This window comes from Sabethes cyaneus, chromosome 1 (assembly GCF_943734655.1).
Source record: "Sabethes cyaneus chromosome 1, idSabCyanKW18_F2, whole genome shotgun sequence".
In the NCBI taxonomy this organism is placed as follows: domain Eukaryota; kingdom Metazoa; phylum Arthropoda; class Insecta; order Diptera; family Culicidae; genus Sabethes; species Sabethes cyaneus.
This window is the reverse complement of record NC_071353.1, coordinates 99,195,114-99,222,223: the sequence shown is the minus strand read 5'-3', so window position 1 is coordinate 99,222,223 and position 27,110 is coordinate 99,195,114. Positions and strand designations below refer to the sequence as shown.

At 39.4% G+C, this 27,110-nt stretch overlaps 1 protein-coding gene across 3 annotated transcripts in view; it reads right to left on the bottom strand.

Moving 5' to 3' along the window:
• LOC128736424 (TOX high mobility group box family member 4-A-like) overlaps nt 1-24,847 on the bottom strand; it is a 162,903-nt gene extending 138,056 nt beyond the window's left edge. For 2 of the 3 annotated variants that reach the window (XM_053830925.1, XM_053830909.1), the window contains exons 1-2: nt 24,176-24,847; nt 12,440-13,283 (exon numbers count right to left, since the gene is read on the bottom strand). In XM_053830925.1, the coding sequence (XP_053686900.1) occupies nt 12,440-12,508 (69 nt within the window). In that variant the 5' untranslated portion in view covers nt 12,509-13,283; nt 24,176-24,847. The remainder of the gene's footprint in view (nt 1-12,439; nt 13,284-24,175) is intronic. The other variant, XM_053830917.1, reaches the window with a different exon arrangement.
• Nucleotides 24,848-27,110: the final 2,263 nt, after the last annotated feature.

Sequence of the window (27,110 nt, the reverse complement as noted above, 5' to 3'; positions counted from 1 at the left end):
GGCAGATAATGGAGTGATGTGCTAGATGTGCTACGTGTGTGTTTCGGGGACGCTCTCTAGTCCTTTCCAATCAAGGTCATGGACTGTCCTGTATGTTATTCAATATCGCTATTGAAGGCGTGACCCGGCGAGCAGGCATCGAAACGAGAAGTACGATCTTGAGCAAGAGTAGCCAACTCCCAGCCTTCGAAACCACCTCGACAATATTACTAGAAACCGTGGGAGGGCGGAGGCAATTTACGCCAGACTAAAAACGGAGGCTAGGAGGATAAGGTTACAAATCAATGCGTCGAAAACCAAATATATGGTAGGAAGAAACTACAGAGAAAGCAACGTTTGCCTCCCACGGACAGTGACTATATGACTATGAATTCGTATATTTGGGATCTGTGGTTATCGCCGACAATAATACGAGTAAAGAGATTCAATGACGCATTCAAGCTGGAAATCGAGCCTACTTTTCCGCCCCAAAAGGCTGATGATGTACAAAATGCTAATCAGACCGGCAGTCCTCTACGGACTTGCGACAGTTACTTTGCTTACGGAAGACATACGTGTACTTGCTGTATTTGAACGATAGGTGTTACGGACTATTTTTGGCGGAGTACAAACGGATAGTGGAGAATGACGCAGGCGTATAAACCACGAGCTACAAACATTACTTGGAGAGATTCCCATCGTACACCCGGCGAAATTTGAGAGACTCCGGTGGACCGGCCACATCGCAACGATGCAAGACGACTGTGCAGTAAAATCCGTTCTCTTCAAGAACCCCACCGGCACCAGGAATAGAGGTGCTCAACGTGCTAGATGGGTCGACCTGGTTGAAACCGACTTGCGTGTGTCCAGACGCGTGACGGATTGACGACGAGTAGCCCAAGGCCGAGTACAATGGAGAGGAATTCTTGATACGGCAAGAGCAACCCCGGCTCTCGGCTGGTAAAGTAAGTAAGTAAAGTCAAGTAAAGTAAGACAATAAAATATTAGTGGCAATTGTAAAACAGTTTACCATACTTGTAAAAAGAGGAAATCAAGGAGAAAAAACTCCAAAGAAGATTTCAACACTACTGTTATTCAAGCGCACGTTTGTCTACAGATGAAGTTACACCTGCTATGATCAATCAACGATGTCTGTGCTAGTAAAATACATATTTTCTTAGAAAATGTACCAAAAATGCACAAAAATAAGACAATGCATGACATTTGGCGATTTTTCAATAGCGTGTAGTTAAAAATCAATTTTTTTTATTAGAATCGACGCTGATTCAATCGATTGGAGAAAAAAATTGGAAAACGATCAGGAAATCACTAAGTTATTAGCGCTCGTCGTCACAATAGAACCGGGGTGACTCGTGTTGTTTCAAGCGGTTGTTTCCATTGTACTCGATCTTGGGCCGCTCATACGCCTCCGCCATTCTCCGCTTTTAGTTATGTGCTCCGCCAAATATCGTCCGCAGCATCTTCCGCTCAAGCACGGCAAGGGCGCGTATGTCATCCCTGCGCAGTGTCACAGCTTCAAGTGCACGGCGAACTACCGGTCCAAAAACGGTTTTGTACAATGTTAGCTTCGTACGGTGGTATATGCCGCCGAGCGTAGCGTTTTGCGAAGGGCGTTCTAGCCCCAATTTTTGGCTAGAATGCGTCGCTGGATCTCCTTGCTAGTGTTGTTGTCCGCGGTCACCAGAGATCCCAAATACACGAACACATCTACCACTTTTAGTTCGTCACCGTCAACGGTTACGGTCGTGCGAGGCACGCGATTGTCTCCTTTGAGCCTCTTCCTTTCATGTGTTTGGTCTTGGACGTATTTATTTTTAGCCCAATCCTGTTAGATTCCGCTTTCAGTCTGACGTAGATTTCCTGCGCCGTCGCAAAGTTTCTGGTTGAGATATCGGTCATCTGTGAAGCCCAAAAGGTGGTTACTTTTACTGAAAATCGTGCCTCTCGTTTCGATGTCCGCTCGTCGGATCACCCCATGTTGAATAACATGCAGGATAAGCCGTCACTTTGCCTCAACCCTTGTCACGTCTGGAAGGAACTCGAGAGTGTCCCCGGAACGGAACACATCACAATGCAGCAGCAGCGGTCAATCTCGTCAGTATGTCTGAAAGCCGTGTTCGTGCATAATCTGTGACTAGAAACGGTGCATATTCCTCACAATAGTGTGAATAATTTGTTTCTTGCCCGTATCATCATGATGAGGTGGGCTGGGCAAACAGAGCGAACAGGAAGTGACGGACTAGGAGCTTTCTGATTAAACTAACGCGGCTGGGGCCAATGATATGCCACGGTTCTGGGATACTCTGGAACCCCTTCGAATCGCATAGGAGGAGGAGGATTCCACATGTTATTTAACATTCGAAAAGTGGCCATCGAAACGACAGGCAAGAGTCTAACTTTGCAATGGCGAAGGCAATCTACGCTAGACTAAAATCAAACTTGATGAGTCCATAATTTGAATTCTCTCGTCACCGGTGACAACAACACGAAATAGGGCCCTCCTTGTCTTTCACAAGACATTTCGATCAAGCATACACCCCACACAAAACTGATGATGTACTAAACGCTTATTGGAGTGGCAGTCCTTCTCGGACATACGACGTTTAGCTTGGAAAGATATCCATCGTTCACCGGGCTAAAGTCAGGAGGCTACGCTGTGAGGATGCCGGACAACAGTGCGGCAAAATCTTGGCTCTTCATGGACCCCACCACCACCACTAGGTAGGAATGGAAGGGCTCAACGTGCAGTGCTAGATGGCTAAACTACATTGAAGCATTGACTTGCGAGTGTCGAGACCCTCAACGAATTGGCGGCGAGTAATCAAGGACCGAATGGAGTAAACCTAACGCACTCTTCTCTTGACTTTAAGGGAGCCTGAGTTTGAAAAATCAACTTGGATCTTAAAATACAAAGACAGATGGCGAAAAAATGTAATCAACCTATTTTTGCTCAAATTTCAGATCAGGGAAGGTTCGATCACTTTGACTCAATTTTGATTCATTTGACAGTGCCGTACCGTGCTCGGCTGAGCAAAATATGACAAAGTTATGTATGGGACATTTGTAGAACTAGTTAGTATCTTCAATTTTACTGAATAAGGTTTTATTGTATCTTGTGTAGTTACGATGCAACAACGCTAGTTCCTCTTTAGTATCTAAGTGAACCTGAATGTTCATTTAGTTGCTAACTCTTTGAGAATACTCAAGTGTCCAACAAGATCGCCATGGAGAAACCTAATGGATCATTTGAGCATTAGAGCACTTTTCACAGCATCCAATTGAATGAATTGATGTAGAGGAAAAAGATTGTGCAAAGCTTCTAAGGCTTAAGAGGGAGTGCTACTCATAGCTCCTGTTATGGAGATGGTGCAACAAAGATGTCTATCTAAGGTTACACCCAAATACTTAACGTCTGAAGATAGAGACAGCTTAACGTCTCCTGGTTTTAGATGAGTGATGGACACTTTTGATCTTTTGGTAAATGGCACAATTGTTGTTTTCGTAGGTTTTATGATCAATCCCTCGCGTTTGCACCATGTGAAGTTTAATGTATATTGCTTTCTGTCAGAGATGATAGTATCGTATTTACCGCGGACTATAATAACAATGTCATCCGCAAATCCAACAGTTTCAAAATCTTTATGCTTCAGTTTCACGAGAAGATCATCAGCTACTAGAGACCACAAAAGAGTGGAAAGGATACCCTCTTGAGGACAGCCTTTGACAGTTGTTTCTTTTACTATTGTGTCATCGAGATTAGCTGATATTTCTCTATTTGATAGCATTTCCACAACGCAATCAACTATATTTACATTAAAGCCACGATTTCTCATGGCATTCCCACGATTTCTCATGGCATTCTTCGTCGATAGGCATAATGCATCTTTATGAAGAACACATCCAATATGAAGAAATGACGCTAAGAGAATTTCTTTAGCAGCGAAAGATTTCTCAATTTTTTTAACAAGAGTGTGAAGAGCTGTTATTGGTAATGGATTTTTAGGAAGTATTTCAGATTTAACATACTCGTCGATCAGTTTTTCCATTAATTTTAAGAAAATTGACGAGAGACTAATTGATAATTTGAATAATTTGGTATGAATATTGCCCTGACTTTCCTCCACATTTTTGGAATATACCCCAGTACAAAACTTAACATGAATAATTTTACCAAAGCAGAAATTACCGGTTTGCACTCTTGAATAAGCGCCGGAAAAATTCCATCGTGACCTGGTGATTTGAATGGTCTGAAAGAATCGATAGACCCATTCAATTCTAGAGTATGAAAAAATTAAGTTTGCTAAATATGTAAATTCTTCGTAGGATAACTGCTTACGTAAGTACTGTTTACACCGTGCCAATGCTGCGACCTTATTAATTTTTTGAATTTGTTCAAGCGATTTTGTTATGCATTTTCTCATGAAGATAATCTTCCAAAATAATCAATAAAAAACCCGATTTAATCCACCTAGTGGTGAAAGGAACCTTTGTTATACGGTCTTACTTGCTATTTGAGATAGAAATCGACACGCCTTCGTCTATTGGTTAACGTTGCGTAGTGCGTTGGTTTACATAAAATTTTTGAAAATTGAATAAGTTTACAAATTTTGATAGATCCTTTTTTCGTGAAATTGCTGAGTAAGGATAAGTAGGTTGTTATTAATCTGAGTAAGTGCAAATAAAAGTAAGTTGTGAGAGGAAATCTTATTCTTTAACATATACATTGCCTAGTAAAGGTCTAGTTTATAGGTTTTTGAACTATGCATAATTTTCTGTAATGCCATTCTATGTGAATCAAATCAATAGAGTTTTCTTGAATAATTTTCATCAATTTTTATTAACCTCCGGTTACTCACGCTGTTGTATTTTGTACAACACGTGTAGGTATTCCTACGCCATATTGTTATAAAATTACAAATCGTTGTTTAACTAACGTATATTCTCCAATAAACTTATTATGAGCAAAATATCATAATTATTCAATGCATTAATAATTTAAATTGTTGGGAAAATAGATCAGCATAAACCGCCATCACAGAAACGAAGCAATCAGCATGTGAGGTGTACCAGAATTTCGCCCCAACTTGAATTTTCTCTTGTTTCTTCATATGGAAAAATGGTGTCTGTATGCAGCAAAACTATCAGCAAATGTAAAATGTTTTAAATGTATCCGTCTGCTGGTATTCAAGTTATTAGAGTATTTTTTATAATCAAAGTTCCTAAACAGTTCCTAAACAAGCAAACATAGAGGTATACTATTTTCAGCAAAGTTGTGTATTTTTACTATTTGTACAATTTTGTAGTATATGAAAAAGCCAGACAACAATTACAAAAAGAGCAAAAATAGAAAAACTGATTTTACAAAATCATATACAATAAATAAGATTTTTCTATCTTCGCTGCAGAGATAGAAGGTTATTGTCTTTAGCAAAATTTCTTGTAGTAATATGCTCTATAACTTTGCAGAACACATCAATGTGTTACATTGACACTGCAGAAAAATATTTTTTTATTTCACTTTTAGGGGGATTAATCAAAATTTAAATTCCACTAGACGATAGAGCTTTCAATTTCTAGAAACTCTTACAAAGGTTCGATAAATCTAAAACCAAGTTTTCTCAATCAAAACTTTAGTTCGCATGTTTTCTTTGGTTTGGGGCTATAGTGTGCGCGAGTAACCGTGTTACAAAAGTTGGCGCGAGTGTTCGAGGTTTAATATCTTTTGACCGGTAAAACCAATTCTTATGAAATTTTGCATATATATTCGTAGTGTCAAAACCTCTCGTTTGATATTAAAATAATTGAAATTAGGTAAATAATCTTAGTTAAAACCATTATAAATTATTGTTAATTTTGGTGTGGTGTATACGGTTGCTCATAACTTTCAAATTAAACGTCCTATCAAAAAATCAATCAATAGTGATCTATTAGGATATATTACCTTTCAAATGAGACTAATAGCGCATAAATCGGTTTGGCCATCTCTGAGAACGAGGCGATAATTATTACCTTGTCAAAACAGGTTTTTTAAGCATAACTTTTAAACTAGTTGTTTGTTTTCAATAAAAAAATTCTGAACAATTTAGGTTTAACAAGAGCTATCATTTGATACTAAGATCGTTGAAATCGGTCATATAGTTCCGGAGAAACCCATGTCACGTAGTTTTCACATTTTTGCTCATAACTTTTAAACGAAACGTCGTATCACGAAACAACTCAATAGTGATCTACTAGACAATAATACCTTTCAAACAAAAGTAATAGCGAACGAGTCGGTTCAGCCATCTCTGAGAAACAGGCGATAGGAAAAATCATTACATACATACACACACACACACACACACAGACATTGCTCAAAACGTCGAACCCTATCGATTGGTATATGTGACTTGGCCCTCCGGGCCTCGGATCAATTTCGTGTTTTTCGACCAATTTTTAAACCTTTGTTATAGTATAACAAAGGTAAAAACGATTTATTAAAATCAAGAAACTCATGCGTTCTATTTTTAAATTGTAAAAACAACAATTGTAATTGTTGCAACCAAATTTTGAAACTAATTTGGCAGCGGCCAAAAAGTTACGACGATTCTCCAACCAAAAAGTTTCAAGTGTATTCGCTTTTTTTAAACAGAATTAGGCCAGAATCGAAGAACTAATATTATCTAAAATTATTGCAACCCTTTGAATATTATAAAACAATCTATTTTCAACAGAATAAGCCATTATTTATTAAATTTTTCGTAACAACCATTACGCATCGGGAAAAAACAATCATACGAGCTCTTGATAAAATTTTATCTATTTTGATTTTTTAATAACACACTCAAAATATCTGTATGGATCTGTAGAAGCATATTTTTGCGTTGTTTAGTCGATTTAAAATATATGAAAAAATGGGAACTGCCAGCTTTTTTGATTTTCGGATCACTGTGCGACGCTGGATGACTTGCACTGATCAATTCAATTCGAAGCAAAGTGTCAAAGCAGCTCGGACAGGCGAAAAATAAGGTGCCACCAGCAACGGATGTTGTTGAAGTAGTTAGTCATCTTATTGCTTAAAATCTTGGCCGATAATACAAATATTTAATATGGGTGGTTGCTTTCCTGACTTGAAATGTAAACGTCGACTGTAAATTTTGTTGAATAATCCTGAATCATCTGCCCAAATTTTGTCGAAAACCTTTAAACTATCAGAAGATTTAAACTATTTAAACTCTGCGAGTGCCTACTAATACTAATAGTGGTTTTATACAGTTTTACGTCAAATCTCAATTATTCATGCGTGATCTCCGCTGCAATACATAGTTTTTCAAATTAACATGAATTAAAAATTAATACAATAGTAATTAGATACATTGTTCTACAATTTAAATAAAATCAAGACTGTTCAAATACATCTAGCCCCAACGAAAAGTTACAGAGTAGACTATAATTGGAACAAACACTTTTCAAAAACCCCACTCTAGTGTGTCGCGCTCTTTACCGTTGCATTATTTCAATTGAACACGATCAATTCAGAATTTACGAACAATAAAAAGCCTATTTTCTCTAGTTTATTGTTCACCAATAGCATTTTATTTATTTGAACATAAATGAACGAGTCTAAAATAGCTAACTATTAAACCAATGTAACCGACACTAACAGTTTCTATAAAATACATAAAGACAAAGCAACTGCAGCAAACACGAGATAAACCGATGGAACAAACAAATTAACGTTAGATTGACATTAATTCCGTTCGTTTTGGTCCGTTCGTTCAGTTCGTGTCTTCGCTGCCAGAAACGATGTTTACAAAACTACACAGCGATTATAAATTCCACTGAATTATATGCAGTTTGTTTTATTTATTTTCATTTCCTCATTTCTCTTTTAGTTGCTGTTACACGTAGAGTCGATAGGCTCATTGGCTTTCCATGTTGGTCTACTTAGTCTGCGACCGTGTTTTCTCTCTATTTCTGTTGAAATAGCATCTCTAGCTGGGTATTTATTTTCATTACAGTTTCAAAGTCACGATTTTACAATTAGCATATTTATCAGGAAAAAATAATTGATTTATCTTTCTCACTCCATCTCGCACACACCAACGACTGTTTCATTCCATTAATACAAATGATTTCAATGTATTCATCTCGTTCTCTCCCTCGTTTGTTGGAGGCTCTAAATTCATATGGTGCTAAAGTGCATCATTACACTCTTGTCAGCCTTAGCGTAGCTTTCTCATCACGGGGAAGCAATTTATGCTAAACAAAGCGATAAAACCACGACAACAACGATACACGGTAAAGAAAACCTGTACACATAACCTGTTTAACTGCATTCTTTTCCAAAACTAGAGAAATAATATAAAAATAAACAGCACTATATACCGTATTTTCATCTCTATTTTGCAGGCTTAAATACGTGCAATCGAACGATAAAATTTTTGACGTTGAGAAAAAAATGACCTGCCTTCGAAACGGGAAAATGTGCTCAAGTTAACAGTATTGAGCGATATGGTTGCTATTAGAAAGAAGGATTTTTTGGCACAGCTTGTAAATTACGTTGACAAATAACAGTCGGTAGACTAAAACTTACTAGCATGCATAGTGAAACGACTAGTTTGTTCGGTACCAACATTGACGTAGAACTGCACGTCACGTAAAGCGCAATTTCCCATTGTTATTTCTATCGCAAGTTTTCTTTTTCAGCTAGATGAAATCGCTCACTTATCAAAAATATGGTAAAACGCAAACCGCTTTTAATATGTATGGTTCAAAGCGCACGAAAACTGATGAAGTAATAACAAAATGGTCATTGGTGGATCGCTGTTTTTTTATAGACCAGAACATAAGGTCACGTGGGTTTCCCGGGACTACCAAACAGAAACCCAAATTGACCACATCGGCACCAGCCGAAAGTGTAGAAGAAGCCTTCGTGGTGTTCGCAACAAGCGTAGCACCGATATTGCATCCGAACGTCAACTTGTTATCGCTGAGATACGCTTGCGCGTCGCACGTGTCCAGCGACGGGAGGAGAAAATTGAAAGCTTTTCAGCAATATATGGGAAACCGCAACTTTTCCGCTGACTGGATGTCGGGTATATGGAAATGGATCAAAGTCTCTAAAAAAGAAGACTGAACTGAATGCGGTAACTGGCGTGACATCAAGTTGCTCTGTATTACTCTTAAAGTACTCTGTAAAGTAGGTAATCCCCAACCGGATTCAGGACAAAATCGGTGCTACTCTCTGACGGCAGCAAGCTGGATTCCGTTCTGGCCGCTGCGCATTATACTGGAGCAGATCAACGAATTTCAGGACTTTCTTCTGCTGGTGTTCGTTGACTTCGAAAAACCATTTGACCGAACCAACCACGAAAAAACCTGGGATGCACTTAGGCGTAGAGGCGTTTCCAATTCCAATTCTAGTCAATCTCATCTTGGAATCCGATAGCGATGGAGCAGCTAAATGACCTCGACCTAGCCGATGAGAATGTCTTGCTCGCACAACGCCGAATCGATATGCAGAGCAAATTAGATGACCTCTCCGAGAGCTCCCAGGCAGCAGATCTCACAGTCAATGTAGCAAAAACAAAGTATATGGTAGTGAACACTGATAATCCCATCAACTTTACAGTAGCGGGACAACTGGTTGAGCAGGTGGAGACCTTTCACTATCTTAGTAGCTAGGCAATGCCTGATAGTAGTCCACCTGCCTTTGCAGGTCTGCGAAACCTTTGGGTCAAGGCAGATCACTCTACCCAACACCCGAATTTTCAACTCAAATGTTAAATCTGTTTTACTGTACGTCTGCGAAACGTGGTGCGTCTCCACGGAGATAACACAAAAACTGCAGGTATTCATTAACCGCTGCATGCGATACACGATTCGCGCCTGGTGGCCTAACAACTGGATATCCAACGAAGAACTCCATCGTCGATATCATCAATGAGCGATAGCAACAGACATTCGAGAATGTATGGATGGAAGCAGAACGAACACACCTTGGGGAAAGGTGCGAACGAAATCTGTAGAGAAGCAATTGACTGGAATCCTCAAGGACGACGAAGAAGAGGCAGACTCATGGCAGGCCACGGGGGATAACCGTCGACAGTGAAGATTTCTGATTTCATACCTTTGTTCTGCCGAACCAGCGGACAGAGACCTGTAAGTAATGCCGTTTTCGTTTTTGTGGTGTAGCTACACCGTTTGGTGCTACACTTTTCGCTGGATAAACGAACGCTCGCGGTGCAGCAGCAGTGATGTGGTATGGGTGGGTTTATATTTTCCAATCTGCACCAGCTACACTCTCTTTTTTTCTGGTGCAGCTGGTGCAGAAAAAGTGTAGCAATGGTGTAACACAGAAATCGAAAAAGAACAGTTTTGGTGCAAAAAAGCTACACCGGTGTAGCCTCGGTGTAGCTACACCGCAAAAACGAAAACGACATAAGTTACTTTCGATAATCTCTTGAATGTCTTTACGTGCATACGCACATGGTGCCGCGACTCTGGTGCCTCGGCAAATCCCACCCCGGTGGCAACTTTGACGTTTCCGAACAAAATAAATGAAGACAACAATAGCTAGATCACTGGATCACTTTTATGCTAGTGTGTGTGTAAAAGAACAATTCATACGGTATTTCCGCAGCGGTAAACGTATTTTTTTATTTATCGCCCGACAACTAACGTTTTAATCAAATGTAAATTATTATTATCAATGAGATTACCGTAAACGTACCTTATTCTGCGCATGATACCTAATTCTGCGCACCCCACATTTCAGTCAAAACTTCCAAAATCCAAAAAAATTTTATCTTAATTAACACATCTAAGAAAATATGCGATGTAACGCGCCTGCTTACGTCACCGACTGTAGTATTGAGGTCGCGCTGACTGGTACTAATGTTAACTGTCACGAGCTGAAACTGGATTAATCCTGTTTGCTGGGTAGCTGCTATGCTGTTATACAAGCTTTTAAATCTTTAAATCATTACATGTGTGCAACATGTTTACATGAGCTCACAGGCATGATTATCTTATTGTGTTCTGATAGCCAACCCGTTATAAAGGTCTGACTAGTGATTTATGTGAATCCGATAAGGTACATTATATCAGGTAATTTACAAACCTACAAGCGCGTCAAGAGATCTTTGGATGCTACATCTTAAAAGAATAGTATTTCAGGAAAGTTAACTAAACTTTCGTCCCAACGTAAGAGCACCACAACAAGATATATTCGTGGACAAGACACATAACTTATTACTCTTACAAAACGTTTTGTAAACGTATTAAGTTTTGAATCTTGTACGCGTATATATCTTGTTATTTCTAAAATCTCCAGACTCTTCTTTATTTCCAACTCCCAGCAGATTTACTACTAATAAGTCAACTACTAAGAATTTCAGCCCCTGCATGAGGGGATGGTAATCATTCGGTATGCATGCTTTTATGTCCCCACGGGCACGATGGGCAATGCAATACACTACACATTGGGGTCAGTCCCGGCGTGGTGGTTAGCATTCACTCCTCTCACGCCGAGGGCCCGGGTTCAAATCCCAACCCCGCAGAAGTCACGAATGACCAAAAACTGGTTAAAGTGACTATAATCTGAACAAAAACAAACAAAACAACTATTCCATACAATTGTGAACTTTTAAAATTCAATCGTAATATTTTGGAACAGAAACAAAAGATGTTCTCGTACACCAGTTCCGTCCATAGCGTGCTCAGTGTTTTATCGTAAATGCTTTACGCACGTATGCCTTCTTCAACTGTTATCTGATTCAAATATTTGTCGTGTTAACTCGTGTTCCGATGTAATTAAAATTTACGATACACGGGAGAGGTATTGCAAAAATCAAACTTCCTATGCTTTGAAACAACCCGATGACTGTGTAGTGGACGAAGATTCCCTCGATTTCTAGGATTCTTCGCATGTGTTGCGTAGCACGCGTTTTCGTTCTGAAGATAACTACTTTATAAAAAGTATCATGACAAACCAAAAGGGCTAATAAACAGGAACGGTTTTTATAGCAAGAAAAACTACCGTTTTTCTCATTTCCTAAAGCTTTTAGCATTACATGGTATATATTAAAGTAGGATAGCCTAATTTAGTTTTATTGGTTTTTAAGATTACAAGGTATACATTTGAATAAATTTGATAAACAAACTTAAACAAAGTATGAAAAGTAAATCTAGCAATAATTATTTAAAGTGAAGTCACGCAAAGTAAAGGACGGGCACTTTTAGTAAGGGGCCAATTAACTTTGTCATTTTATTGTGTACTTTATACAAAGCAGCTTTTGAAAAGTACTCTAAAAATAGAGATGTATTATTTACGAGATTTAAAATGGTGTAAATCGACATAGGACACATATGCATGTTTGGGCAGTCTAGAGCCGAAGAGAGAATTGGATTTCTTGTCTAAAAATATTCGTTGGACACGTTTAAAACTTATACTCACCTTGTATATATATTGATCGAACATATTGACGTCGAATTCTCCGTTTCCACTGTTATAGCTAGTCTCCATGGTAACCGCAAACACAGTAAAAAATACCGTTCCGATGTATTTCGATGACGGGAACCAAAAGCAGTAGCGTAAATGAATATTAGCCGAAGATAGTTATAGAATCAACCGACAACCAACCGTTCGGGGGTGGTGTGATGGTGATGAGTCCAAATGTAAGCATTGAGGGAAGGAAAAGAGAGGAAAGAAAAACAACGGAATTATCTCACTTATAATTGTAGCACATCGATTATTTTCTTTGCTCTTCCCAATTTTCAACTTGGTTGAACATTTTTTTGCTTCTCCGCACCTCCGTGTGCCTCCTCTCTTTTTGCCTCAATTTTCTTATTTAAAAGGATAATTACTTATTTTCTTTTTATGCACGATTAACTTTCAACACTGGCGTTGAAGTCACCACACAACAGCACAATGGCCGGCAGATGAGCTTGTTGCAGTACCTGCTGCTACTTTCGTGCTACCTTTCTGATTGCACAAACCAGGAAGAGATTTATTTTTCTTTATTCCGTAAACTCACTTCTCACTTTGCTTCTCTTTTGTTCTCTCACTTGCTGCGCTTGTTGTGTTTTGCACGTTACTTTACTATTGTAGGTTAATTTTGATTTCTTTTATTTTCAGCTGTTTTCGTGAACTACTTTCTGCTGAGTGAACTGAAAAAGAACGCACTGACACTGTTTCTTTTGCGCTTGCTTCAAGTGTAATTTTTGAACTTTAAATATGGAGCACAGTAGTTATGTCTAATCATTAGGATTGATTTTACCAGAAGCCAACAACAGATATTCTGAAATGAAAATTTAAAAAAAATACTAAAATATCGTTGCTTAACAGGTGATGACGCATAAGAAAATAAACACTATTATCTCTATCTATAGCGATCGATGCAATGTTTTCAAGAACTATTATGAATTGGAATCAGACCATTATACCACAGACTAACAGACGTAACACTGAAGTCTCATTCCATCGCCAATAAAAACGATCATTTCAAATGTTCACTTAAGCCAAGACTCAAACAACAGTCGCTGCGCGAGTACGCCGCTCGCTTGCGCTGGCGCTGTTGTCAGATAATATACAAATAAATTTATAGCATTGAAAAATTTATAGCAAGCTGTTTTGCGTAGCGCGAAGACTGCACTAGGTGATGCTTGTGTTTTTTCCAAGTTTTAGGGGTGTCATTGAAACGATGTTAAAGTTAGAAAATTTGTTCAAAGTGTTACGTCTGTTAGTCAGTGACTCAAGGGTGTCCCACATCAAATTGCATCACGGAAAAGACGCAGTATAAAATTACCTTTTAAGAATTTTCTCTTAAAGGTTTGGGTAGAAGTAGTTTAGAGTGTTTTGTTTACACTGTATTTTTATCACTGTCAGTTTTTCGAAATTTGGAAAAAATGGCGTCACCCGAAAAGCAACGTGGCGAATTGATTTTGGGCAAGCACCTGGAAAAGCATCAATTCTCTTATCGGTACATCGGAAAACAACTCGGAATCGTGCAGTCAACGGTGGGTCTTGTGATTAAACGTTACTCTGGAACTCTGAGCATCAAACGGAAGGAGAAACGTGGTCAAAATGGATGTTCCATTAGTGATCAGGATCACAAACGTGTCGTGGTGAAAGCGTTTAAGTGGAATCCCAATGTTGCGGTCAGGTATGTGGGTAAAAGGTTGAATCTGTTCAAGTCTTTCGTGCAGAGAATCAAGGACCGGGAGGGACTGCATACGTATAAAGTGCAGAAGACTCCAAATCGTGGCGAACAGCAAAATACGGTAGGAACGTCACAAACCCGGAGACTGTACAGCCAGATGCTCACGAAACCTCATTGTCTCATCATGAATCTTGAATGAAGCTTACCACAGACTAACAGACGTAACACTGGAGCCTCATTCCATCGTTAATAAAAACGATCATTTCAAATTTTCGCTTAAGTCAAAACTCAAACAACAGTCACTGCGCGAGAACGCCGCTCGCCTGCGCTGGCGCTGTTGTCAGATAATATACAAGTAAATTTATAGCATAGCTAAATTTATAGCAACTTATTCTGCGTAGCGCGAAGACTGCACCAGGTGATGCTAGTGTTTTTTCCAAGTTTTAGGGGTGTCAATGAAACGATGTTTTGTTAGAAAATTTGTTCGAGGTGTTACGTCTGTTAGTCTGGGCTTACGTCAAAGCGCACTTCCGGCAGTTTCCTAGGCAACTGTTGTCCACCGCCCAGCACAAGTTTGATGTTCTGGAACTTTCAATGTTTGCCAAAAAATACATGATTTGGCAAGCGATCTGCTCATGTGGCGCCATTCGTGACTATCGGGACTGTAAACGGACTGAATAATGCGTACCGTCGGTGCCTTGTGCACGTGTAGGCATAAAATAGACCCTACAGTGGTTCATAGCCTCTTATTCAGCAACTCCTATTCCTACCTCCTCGTGGTCCCAGCTGAGATACGAGCAACTTTGGTGGAGATCGGGTAACCAACCCCAGTGGAAGCCAAGGTCGTATGCTAACAGGAAAGAAGGGCTCTTTCGAGCTTCGTTGGCCCTCCGGTGAAACAGGGGGCAGGTGTAGCAGGCTTTGCAAGCCGTCACCACGAAAAATACTAAAGTATGGAACGAAGAACAAGGAAACTCTAACTGGAATAATCGGAATAGACCCACGCGACGGAAAAGGACTATGGATTGGAAACTCGGGACGTGGAACTGCCGATCTCTCAACTTCCAAAGGAGCACTCGAGTGCTCTCCGACGTATTGAAGAGCCGCAAGTTCGACGTCGTAGCGCTGCAGGAAGTGTGCTGGAAGAGCTCAACGGTACGCACGTTCAGAGATGGACATACCATCTACCAGAGCTGCGGCAACACCCAGGAGCTGAGTAAAGCTTTCATAGTGATGGGCGAGATGCGGAAACGGGTGATTGGGTGATGACCAATCAATCCTCGAATGTGCAGGTTGAGAATCAAGTGCCGATTCTTCAACATAAGCATCATCAACGTACACAGCCTTCACCTCAGAAGTACCGATGACAACAAGGATGAATTCTACGCGCAGTTGGAGAGTGAATACGACCGCTGCCCAAAACATGATATCAAGATCGTCATCGGGAATTTCAATGCTTAGGCCGGCCAGGAGGAGGAATACAAACCGGTGATTGGTAGGTTCAGTGCACGGCCTAAGACTTATCGACTTTGCCGCCTCCAAGAATATGGCCGTACCTTTTTCCAGCACAGAATCCATCACAAGTACACCTGGAGGTCACCAAATCAGACAGAATCACAGATCGACCATGTTTTATTTATTTATTTATTTATTATTATTACTCCATCTGACTAGAGTCTACATGAATGGTTTCTATAAAACATTGGTGCTTCTTAACCTTTGTACAAATTTATACGATGGCTCGTCGAAATTAAACAATTCTTCCACTTTAGAAAATGTTCTAACACATGCAGTAACGGATTCATTACATCCAAAGACGGTACGGTGGAATGGAGTTTGCAGTAAGCCGGAGGAACGTAGAGTCCGTTGCGAAGCACGAAAGTCCAATAGAGTTAAAAGTCTGGGGGAATCGATTTCACCGTTGATGACTTTGGCCACGAATACTACCTGGTGCGTTTTTCGTCGATAATCTAGCGAGTCTAGATCAAGCAGCCGGCAGCGATCAGAGAATCGGGGAGAGAATCTCGGGATGACGCCATGGTAGATGTCGCAGGTCAAGCCGAATGAATTTCCTTTGTACTCGTTCGATGCGCAGGTTCCATGTTAACTGCTGAGGACACCATACAATACTACAGTTTTCAAGCAGTGGCCGAACTAGAGCACAATACAAGGATTTAAGGCAATGCGGATCATTGAAATTTCGTCCAATTTTAGAAATGAATCCCAGTTGACGCATTGCCTTCGAAATAATCGATTTACGATGTAGGTCGAATGTTAGCTTAGTATCAAGTAACACACCAAGGTCGCTAACGTGGTCTACTCTGCGCAGCTCAGACCCCTCAATCTGATAGTTGAATAGAATCGGACTTTTAATACAGTAAAAACTTATCACCTCACATTTTGCCACACTTAGTGTGAGCCAGTTTCGTTTACACCAATCAACAAATGTATCTAGTAATTCTTGCAGACGGTGACGGGTTTTGATCGACAGTCAGCACTTCTCAGACATTATCGACGTCAGATCCTATCGAAGTGCTAACGTTGACTCGAACCACTACCTAGTGATGGTTAATATGCGCCCAAGACTCTCCGTTGTGAACAACATTCGGTACCGACGCCAGCCTCGGTTAGGGCCCTACGATCTTCTGCCCGGATCTAGGTTCGTGTCACTATTCAAAGGATATGCTGGAGTGGTACGAAGCCAACCCATACCCAAGGACATGAACCTCCAACGCACTGTAACTAAGGCAAACCGAAAAATACTGGGCTATTATGAAGCAGGCGCTACGGAAGAATCCCAACGATGTCAAATCAAAGGAAGCCATGAAGAAAAGTGGGTTTCCGTACAGAAGACGCTGCAGCCAGATGTTGTACAGAACCTTTTGAGTGTATTTAAGCATAAGGTGCGAGCATGCGGTTATGGTATTGAAGTTAAATGAAAGTTTTAAAAGGATCGGTCAACTAGGTAATTTGCTACAGCGTTTTTCCCGTGATGCAATTGATGTGGGACACCCTTTAAAGCGATTTTAATGTTTAGCATGAAAAACATTTATTGAGCATTTAACATTTAATAATCTGAAACGCCAAAAACACTGGGGGCAATCACTTTATAGAAAATCATCGCGACGGCCATTGTTGTTTGGGGTACAATACTGAATGGCCCATTTTAATGGGAGTAATGGGAGTTTCTTCAAACTCTGTAGACCAAGATAGAGATGTCGAGGAGGTGGATAGTGCTGATAGCATACTTTTAATAATCTAAGTATGTATGTATGTAGTTATTTTCTGAATTTGGAAGACTTTATCCAAGAATCGTTTCAAATGGGCTATGGCCCAATTAAAGGCAGCCCGATTAAAACGTAGTCCGCTCAAAGGCCCAGCGAGCAAAAGTCGACTGTAAAATAGGTACAACCGTGAGGGTTGCTTAACAAAATTAGAAAGATCAAAAGTATTAATTGTTTCTACCAAATAAGCCAAATAAGCCAAAATATCCGAAGTAGTCTCTTGAATTAAAAGTAATCCCACATGAGGGCAGTACTTTTTTATGGAATTGCTGACATGAACATCACATCACATTGACAGCGGAGCATCATAAGCCATTACCTTTAGCTATTTAATTTTAAAATGTGGTCTGTCATATATCACATCGATAAAAAATTATATCCGTCAACCACAGAAGATTTAAATAGCATAATTAAATATGACGGTAGATGTGACCTAATTGTGCTTTCCAATTATAAAGGAATTTATTATAGAGTAAGTTCGAAGGATATGGAATACCTACTTTCTTGCCCTCCTACTACCGGTATTCACTTTGTGAATATGCTCCTCGATACGTAAACAAAACTGTGTCGACTGGTTTTATACTGTGATAAATTTAATTTTTTTTTCGTGGAAGGTTTTTCCCAGGAAAAATAGAGCCCGGTGTTCGATGATCTCAAGTGAAAATGCATATGGAATACTAAAGATCAAACGATTCAATAATAAAGACTTATTTTCAGTCCGAATATTCTTTCAACTAGCAGAAAAACAAACGTTCACCTTTGTTATTGCAGAAATCACTGTAAATTTATATTAGTTTTTTAAAGTTACTTTCATGAGTTTTTTAAAACTTAGATTTTTTTTCGTAACAAATGGGTTTGAAATAAGAATAACATTTGCTTATGTAGATGCATCAAACATCATCTCAGTAAATAACTTTCTAAGTGCAGCCGTTGTCAAGATGTTTGAGAAACTTTATCTATTTTATTATTCAATTTAAAACACACTTTTTATATGGTATCCGTGTTATACCACCATGTTTATGATGTTTGTAATATAACTGTTTTAAATTTTCTACCATTTGTCCAAATACACCTTCTTCAATCATCCGTTTTTAAGTTTTAAGTACATGTGAGTAGTTGTCGTTGAAATGGGGCCACTACCCGACGTCTTTAAATATTGAAATTTTTGTTCTTGATTGTTTGAAAATGGTAAAAAAATGAGAATTACATCTTTAATACTTTGAAACAGTAAACCCCTCGTTTCCCAACGGGCGCGATAGTTTCAAAAGTCGTTAAATTTTTAGCAAACTTTGAGATCTATATCATGTGATATTTTTTAAATTTGCATTGAAGCAACTTACAAATGGCATGGTTCTGTAACGAAGAAGAACAAAGCTTTCAAACGGAGTAAAAATTTTATTGTGGCCAGCTTAGATTTGGTCGCCATAAAGGATTTTACGATTTTTACACCGTTTTCGCGATAAGCCAACCAACCGATTTTTATTTTAAGACCGATGACACCCCATCAGTCATATATACGTTTGCCATACGGACGGTTACCATACGTACGAATGCCAGAATGCATGTTTGCCATAATGGACGGGAGCCATACAGACGAATGCTATAATGGATATTTGCCATAATGGACGGGAGCCATAATGTATGTTTGTCATAACTAATATTTTTGGTATGGAGGCCCAGAACTACCCTTCGACCAGTTCAAAGCTTAAAGGGCCAACGCGACCAAGTCGCAAGAGGCCTAATTGATTCAGTTAAAAAAAAGCGGCTTTGCTGCTTTACATTTTATAAAGGGTATCTCGAAGCGAGAACTAGTAGGGAAAACTAACTGGATTATGGTAAACCTAGGAAAACGAATGGACCTAGACAAATGTGATTTCTGCGGGGGGACTACCCGCTGATGAGCGCATTACTTCTACACTAGGCCCGAGGGGTGATCTTATATCGGGGCCTCCAAGAGTCATTTCTGCCTGCCGAGACTGCTTGCGGCAGCCAATAAAACGCAGTAGCGAATTGACGCTGGAGATTCCAAGATCAGACAATGTCAAGTGATTGGTCAAATAGTCACGTAGCAGTCTAGTTATCAACGTTCTATGTGCTATTCTATCTAGTATTTTTGTCAAAAACTCGCAAAAAAGAAAAAATAGCATTCGAACCTACGCTACACTTAGCGCAATCAATAAAGTTTGGTTCCATAATAACCGCTGAGTAATTCCAATGTTACAGGAAATGTTACTAATAGTGATGTAGAAAGTCAAAACATTACTGGTCGGTGATAGTAAGAGAAGCGTTAACAACGGTAGTGACTGTAAAAGTAGATGTTAAGCCAAATTCATTTATACCTGGCTGGCGTTCATTTATACCCAACCTCCAAGAGACAGAAATAGACTTATATTTACTGAGCGTTATGCGACTTGATCATATCAGACAATTTACCTCTGTACACGGCTTGAGCGTCGTACTCGCCAGACTTAACAGCACACAATTTCCCTGACTTTTAAAAGTGAATCCCCATTAGGTTTACAGGACTTGCCTTGCCAATGTTGTTCCCTCAAGTTATATGATATGTATATGAACTTCATCCCTCCACGAGTCGTCAAATGCTCATAGATGAATGTGACAGTTCATAAAAACTGGGAAGTCGTCGTAGCCAACTGTCGAATAAAGCCTCTGGCAATCGGAGGCCCATTCTGGATTCGAGCATACAATGACTGGAATTGACACCCAGTATAGTAACCTGAATCTAGTTGGGGAATGTAGTGGGTAGGCTTTAGCTTCGATTTTATTGTGGACCCACTGAACGTTCCTATAAGATATCTGAGGCGGGTGCGCTACGAACATCATGCAAGCACGGCCAACAATCCCCAGAAAATTTAGTGGACCCTCCCAGTGCCTTCAAATTGACCAGGTCAGACCTGCTCAACTCCGCTTTGATTGACACAACTACACATAGAGTTAGACAAAACTATATTATACTACTAGGATGAGTTTATCTACATAGTATTCTACACATAGAACTAACATATAAGCGGTTGATGAAGGACTCGATGAACCACCTACCCAAGGGAGGGCATTCTGGTGTGTTAATATAACTGAAACAAAAAGAGCAGCCAAACCGTATTCCAATAAAAACGGAACAAGTTTACATAATGGTGAATGACCCTTTGGGTTAAAATCATATTAAAATAAGGTTACATTTATAGAAATAAAAATTTAATATTAGTTTAGTCGTACAACAAAAATGATTACTGTAAGAAAAATAAACTTTTGCAACAGAAAATTTTCATACAAATATTAATATTTTTTGAAACGATGGTTCTACAATAGATGAAGGATGGTAAGGGAAAGTAATGAAGAAGGATTTTTTGGGAATGGAGGGAAAAGAATGGAAAGGAAGGGGGGTAATAGGTAACTACGCTTAACAAGTTGTCTTTGTTACTCCTACCTTTTGTCCAATGTTGGAAGCTGCATGGGTCGAATCAAGCTATAATCTGAGATTACAACCGGATTTGAACCCACTTCACCCGCCAGGGCATGTGGCTCGTTGGTACCCGTGTACCTATGAACCACAGAGGCGCTGGACAAAAGGAGTCTGCACAAACCTTACAGGACCTTGTCCAAATTTGTCCCAACTTGTCATCACAAAGCGAATATGCAAGAATAGTAGTGTGTATTGATAAGAATTATTAATAATCTATACCTATAAAAAAGGATTTCTGTCTGTCTGTCTGTCCGTATGTTCCTTATAGAATCGAAAATTACTGAACCGATCGACGTGAAAATTTGCATGTAGAGGGTTTTGGGACCAGGAAAGGTTTTAGTGATGGTTAGAGACCCCTCCCCCCACTAAGAGGGAGGGCTCCCATACAAATGAAACACAAATTTCTGCATAATTCGAGAACTAATCAAGCAAATAGAACAAAATTTGGAATGTGGGTGTTTTTGGTGACAAGAATTTATTCTATGGTAAATTGAGACTCCTCCCCTCTTTAGAAGGGGAATTATGACTCCTCTCCCCTGTAAGAGGGGGGGCTTCCATACAAATTTCCTCATAAATCGAGAACTAATCAAGCAAATGGAACCAAATTTGGCACGTGGGTGTTTTTGGAGACAAAAATTTTTTCTATGCTGAATTGGGACCCCTCCCTACTTTAGGAGGGGGGGGGCTCCTATAGAAATGAAATACAAATTTCCTCATAACTCGAGAACTAATCAAGCAAATGGAACCAAATTTGGCACGTGGGTGTTTTTGGAGACAATTTTTTTTTCTATGATGAATTGGGACCCCTCCCCACTTTAGGAGGGGGGCTCCTATATAAATGAAAAACAAATTTCCTCATAACTCGAGAACTAATCAAGCAAATGGAACCAAATTTGACATGTAAGTGGTTTTGAAGGCAAGATTTTTTTCTATGGTGAATTGAGACTCCTCTCCTCTTTAGAAAGCGAGTTATGACCCATCTCCCCTTTAAGAGGGTGGGCTTCCATACAAATGAAATGCAAATTTCCTCTTATCTCGAGAACTAATCAAGCAATTGGAACTAAATTTGGCATGTGGGGGTTTTAGATGGCAGAAATTTTTTCTATGGTGAATTACGACCCCTTCCCCTTTTAAGAGAGGGGCTCCCATACAAATGAAATACAAATTTCCTTATAATTTGAGTACTAATCAAGCAAATGGAACCAAATTTGGCATGTGGGGCTTTTAGGGGGCAGAAATTGGTACATTCCGCTTAACGTTTTTCGCAAAATGATATTCGGCGAAATGTTGTACAATCTTGGCGAATATTACTATCCGCTTTCTGGCTATGCAATGAGGGGACAGGGGAGTTGTTTTCTACTTTACTGTGAGGAAAAATTGCAAATTTTATATTCCACTACCCATTCCAGGTAACTAATAAGCATTAACATAAGCAGCAAATCAGCGTATATGGCATTTTTTATTGCACGTTGTTGTATATTAGCTTTTTGACTGCATACGTGTTGTAAATTGGCATCCAAAATTGTATTCAAATTCTTCGTGTCGGTAATTAGCTGTAAATTAGCATTGTCAGCACTATAAGAAGGTTATCAGTAAAGTAGCTGTATATTTTGCCAAAATAGCATTTAAGTAGCATTTAAGGCGACTTAAATGCTTATTGGCCTACATTTGAATAGCATTGGTGATGCTTATTGGTTACCTGGGATGCTTTCATAGTTACGTAACTGCCAAAATTAATCATCTAAGGTTGAACTCCTCAGAAACTTGCAAAACTCGAGATTGTGACAAAGATCAACCGAGATTCATGATTTATGTACAACACAGGTTAATTTGTGGCAATACGAAGTTTGTCGGGTCAGCTAATTAGTAATAAATCTGCTTAGGATATGGAGAACAGGGATGCAGGCTGAAGAACTGCTACCATACCCTATGTAATGTGAAAAATCCATAGTTTGATATTTATGAATGTCACTCCATCTAAGAATGGATTCTATGAGGCTGCAAATTGCTTTTTTCCAAAAATTTCAATAAGAACTGATCAATTTCAGTGTTTATTTTTTGAATTGTAACAGTTAATTTTATACACCTCATATTTAGACATCATTTTGGTGTAATCCATAGTTTTAGAAATACGATTTTTCGTTTTTAGCGTTTGTCGTTCCTGTCTAAAGCAGTATCGCGATTGCTGATGCTAATCATTATGTTTGAGAAATTTACAAAAAATTACACAAAGCGAATTACGCAGGTGGATACCAGTGCTGTAGTCCTGTTGTGGAAGTTCTCGATTCTGAAGCGTAAAAAATGTACGTGCAAAATAGAGACTCAGCGCTGATTGTTATTAAAATGTTGCTGTTTTATAATAGAGCTATTATAAAGGTCAATATAATAGAGGAACTCACACACTCGATGAAAATTTTTGACATAAACTGGGGGCAGCTCCGAAGATGTGTGCATTAGGAATAATACCAATAATATCAAATTCCAAATACCTGCATCCTCTCTTCCACCTCTACCGTACCACTCTTTGCTCCCCTATCGATCAGACACATGCAGTTTTAGCTTTACCCGCAGTTTGTTTCATTCTTGATTCATTCTTAATATTTATGAAGAATAAAATTCTTATGCACTAGAACCTAGAACCTAGAACCTGTGCTAGAACAGTAAATTTACGAGGGATGTTCAACTTATAGTGGAGAGATTAATCTAAGAATACTACTAAGTGTAGCGTCGCTTCACTCACATACATGTAGTTAAACACAAACACACAGACGCGAACAAGCATGCGACATATAAAAAATTGTGCACACAATTCACATACACACAGAAAGGATGAAATTATAAACGATTAAGCGCACGGACAGGCACATCCACACACAAATGCGGAGGCACACATATCATACAAATACACATTCAAGCACGGGCGTGATATAACACCTACAGCACACATATACCTACGCTACATGACGCACACATGAACATAAACAGGCACGTATCACACAAACGTACATACACACATTTAAGAACATGCACAAATATATGCACACATACTTATTCATACTCACACGTACATACACACTCAAGCCAACATACAACCACTCCAATCTTACTCCAAAATTCCCAAACCAATGTGATTGTATGCCAATCTTTTCGTGAAAACATTTTTACTAATTAACATTTAGCTGCGTATTCAATTTTATGTGCTATAGAATTGATAAATTTATATCTCAAATATAAATTCTTTACGTTAGTTGGAGGTCGATGATAATCACCTTTTCGTTAACAACTGTTGCAATGCACTGTTACACAAACGCTTCTGTTTAATCTCATTCCATCAATCACTGTATTTTCTTCCTCATTTATTATTCAACGATTTATCTTTGATTACACCACTGTTTTCAATGCATAAGTGTAGGCTACTCTCATAGCATGTACATTCATCCACCAGCATGAGTATAATTTTAATCCAGGATGTGTTTGATTGCTAGTAAAAAAAATCATCAATAACTTCGATACGCCTGCTTTACTGTATGTATACTGTTGCACTAATGGTATTTTTGTTATTATGTCACTCTCTCCATTTGCCACTGGCACCACACACGTCAGATGAACGATCAAAAACGAAATCCAAGTATGCTTCAAAAATTATCCAATTCATATACGTTGTTTCGTCAAATTTTGACACTTGTCTAACATGTTGCACTGATCCTTTTGGTTTAGATTTTTAGGAGCTTTCCTTACGCAAACACCACTATTAAGCATACACGGAAACAGTGGGAGAATCTGCATCTGCGATGCAACTGGAAATGCACCGGGCGATCGCGAGAGAAAAACCTTCCGAAAAGTACACAGACGCACGGACGGCTTCGAACGGTTTTCCCCTGTCCTTCAAGCAAGAGAAAGAAATATCGAACTACTGCGGGTACACAACCTACTATGTTACTACACGAACGGTCGCTGACCGAATGAAGAAAAAATATATCTGTACAAATATCAAACAAAATATAACGAATACACTGTCAAAGGCCTGGCTCCATCATGGCGTACGGTGCATGCACACACAGAAAACGTAAAGTGAAGTGGCTCAAGAGGAGTGAAACATTGCTCCCAGTAACATGTATGAATGCAAATGTATTGAAGAAAGACTCGAGTTCCATTCTCTCTCCGTGATACCGCGAAACAAAATAAAGAGTATTCGTAAGACGAGAAATCTATCCAGAATCGTGAATACGTCCGATATTCCGTTGATTTCTTGCGTTTATTAGGACAGTTTTGCGGTTAGGGATTAGATATGTTCACACTTTATATACAAGCTTACAAGCATCTGAAAAGTTTAAAGAAGCAGGCCACGGTGCGGCCGTGGTTGTGTTCGTCGTAGCCGTCGTGCTCGTGCCTTGATAACCGAAGGTAAAGCGAGCTTGCTTCATTTGAGTTTGAGCAAAATTTTTCTCTATGCCTAGCACAGTGTGTAGAAGTGAAGCACAAACGGGAATTTTGATAGATTTAAACCTATAAAAAATAAATTTATATTCAATAAATACCCAAAGTAAACTAAGTGCACTGTTCTAAAAGTTTTATGAAGCTTGTCAAATGTTTTCTACAAAAAACTTATACATGTTGATATAGTTCAAACATTGTGTATACAGGGATACCGCGATATAAGACAACCTCGTTATAAAACAACCTCAATATAAGACAATTTTTACCTCGATATAAGACAAATACCTTTGACATAGCTGGTAATGATACCAGAGCTAAATTTCTATTCCAAAATCGGCGTCATGAAGATGCTCATTATTTCAAAATAACCCTAAAAGTTGTAAAAGCCTAATAGCTCAAACAGTAATAAATAGTTTCAAAAACGTAAGCACACAACACAGAGCAAAATTGGAGACCGCTAATGCAAATTCTTTTGAAAAAATCATGTTTCGATATGAGACAATTTCGATATAAGACAACTTTTTGAAATTATAAATTGTCTTATATCGAGGTATCCCTGTATTAAAAAACAAAAAATAAAGTAACCAACCTATTGTTTGAAAGTTACATAAAGAAAAGAAAGTATTTAAAACATATTTTTGTAACAGAATAACATTCGTTCAATGAAAAACATTTTACAACTTATTATTATTATTTATTGATTTGGGGTGGACGGCTCAATAATGCGTACCGTCGGTGCCTTGTGCACCTGTAGGCTATCCCTACCTCATGGTACCAGTCGGGATACGAGCAACCTTGGTGGAGATTGGGTAAACAACCCCGGCGGGAGCCGAGGTCGTATGCCGACAGTAAAGCAGGGCCCTTTCGAGCTTCGTTGGCCCTTCGGCGAAACAAAGAGTTGATGTAGCAGGCCTCGCCACCACGAAAAATACTAAAGCACGGAACGTAGAATAAGGAAATTCTAACTGGAACAGCCAAAATAGACCCACGCGATGAAAAAGGAGAAGTCACTCGAATGCTCTCCGACGTATTGAAAAGTCTCAAGTTCGAAGTCGTAGCGCTGCAGAAGGTGTGCTGGAAGAACTCCACGGCACGTACGTTCGGAGATGGACATACCATCTAGCAGAGATGCGGCAACACACACGACATGGGTACAGCCTTCACAGTGATGTGCGTTATGTGGAAACGAGTGATTAGGTGGTGGCCAATCAATCTTCGAATGTGCATCAAGGGCCGGTTCCTCAATATAAACATCATCAACGTCCATCAACAGCCGTCACTTCAGAAGTACCGATGACGACAAGGATAAATTCTACGTGTAGTTGGAGAGTGAAAACGAGCGCTGCTCAAAGCATGATATCAAGATCGTCATCTGGGTTTTCAATGCTCAGGTCGGCCAGGAGGAGGAATGCAAACTGGTAATTGGAGGGTTCAGCGCACACCAACTGACCAATGAAATGGGCCTAAGACTTATTGACTTTGCCGCCTTCAAGAACATGGCCGTACGTAGTACTATCTTCCAGCACAGACCCCTACACAATGGTTGGCTGCCCCTACAGGGCATGGTTGTTTTAGACAGTATCTGCACAAGTTTGGGCATGCGGAGTCCCCCGAGTGTCCCGAATGCGCGGACGTCGAGGAAACTGCAGAATATGCTTTCTTCATATGCCCTCGTTTCGCGGGTGTGAGAAGCAACATGATGGCAGTTAGCGGACAGGACACTACTCCGGATAACTTAGTCCAAAGGATGTGTTCTAGCTCGGACGT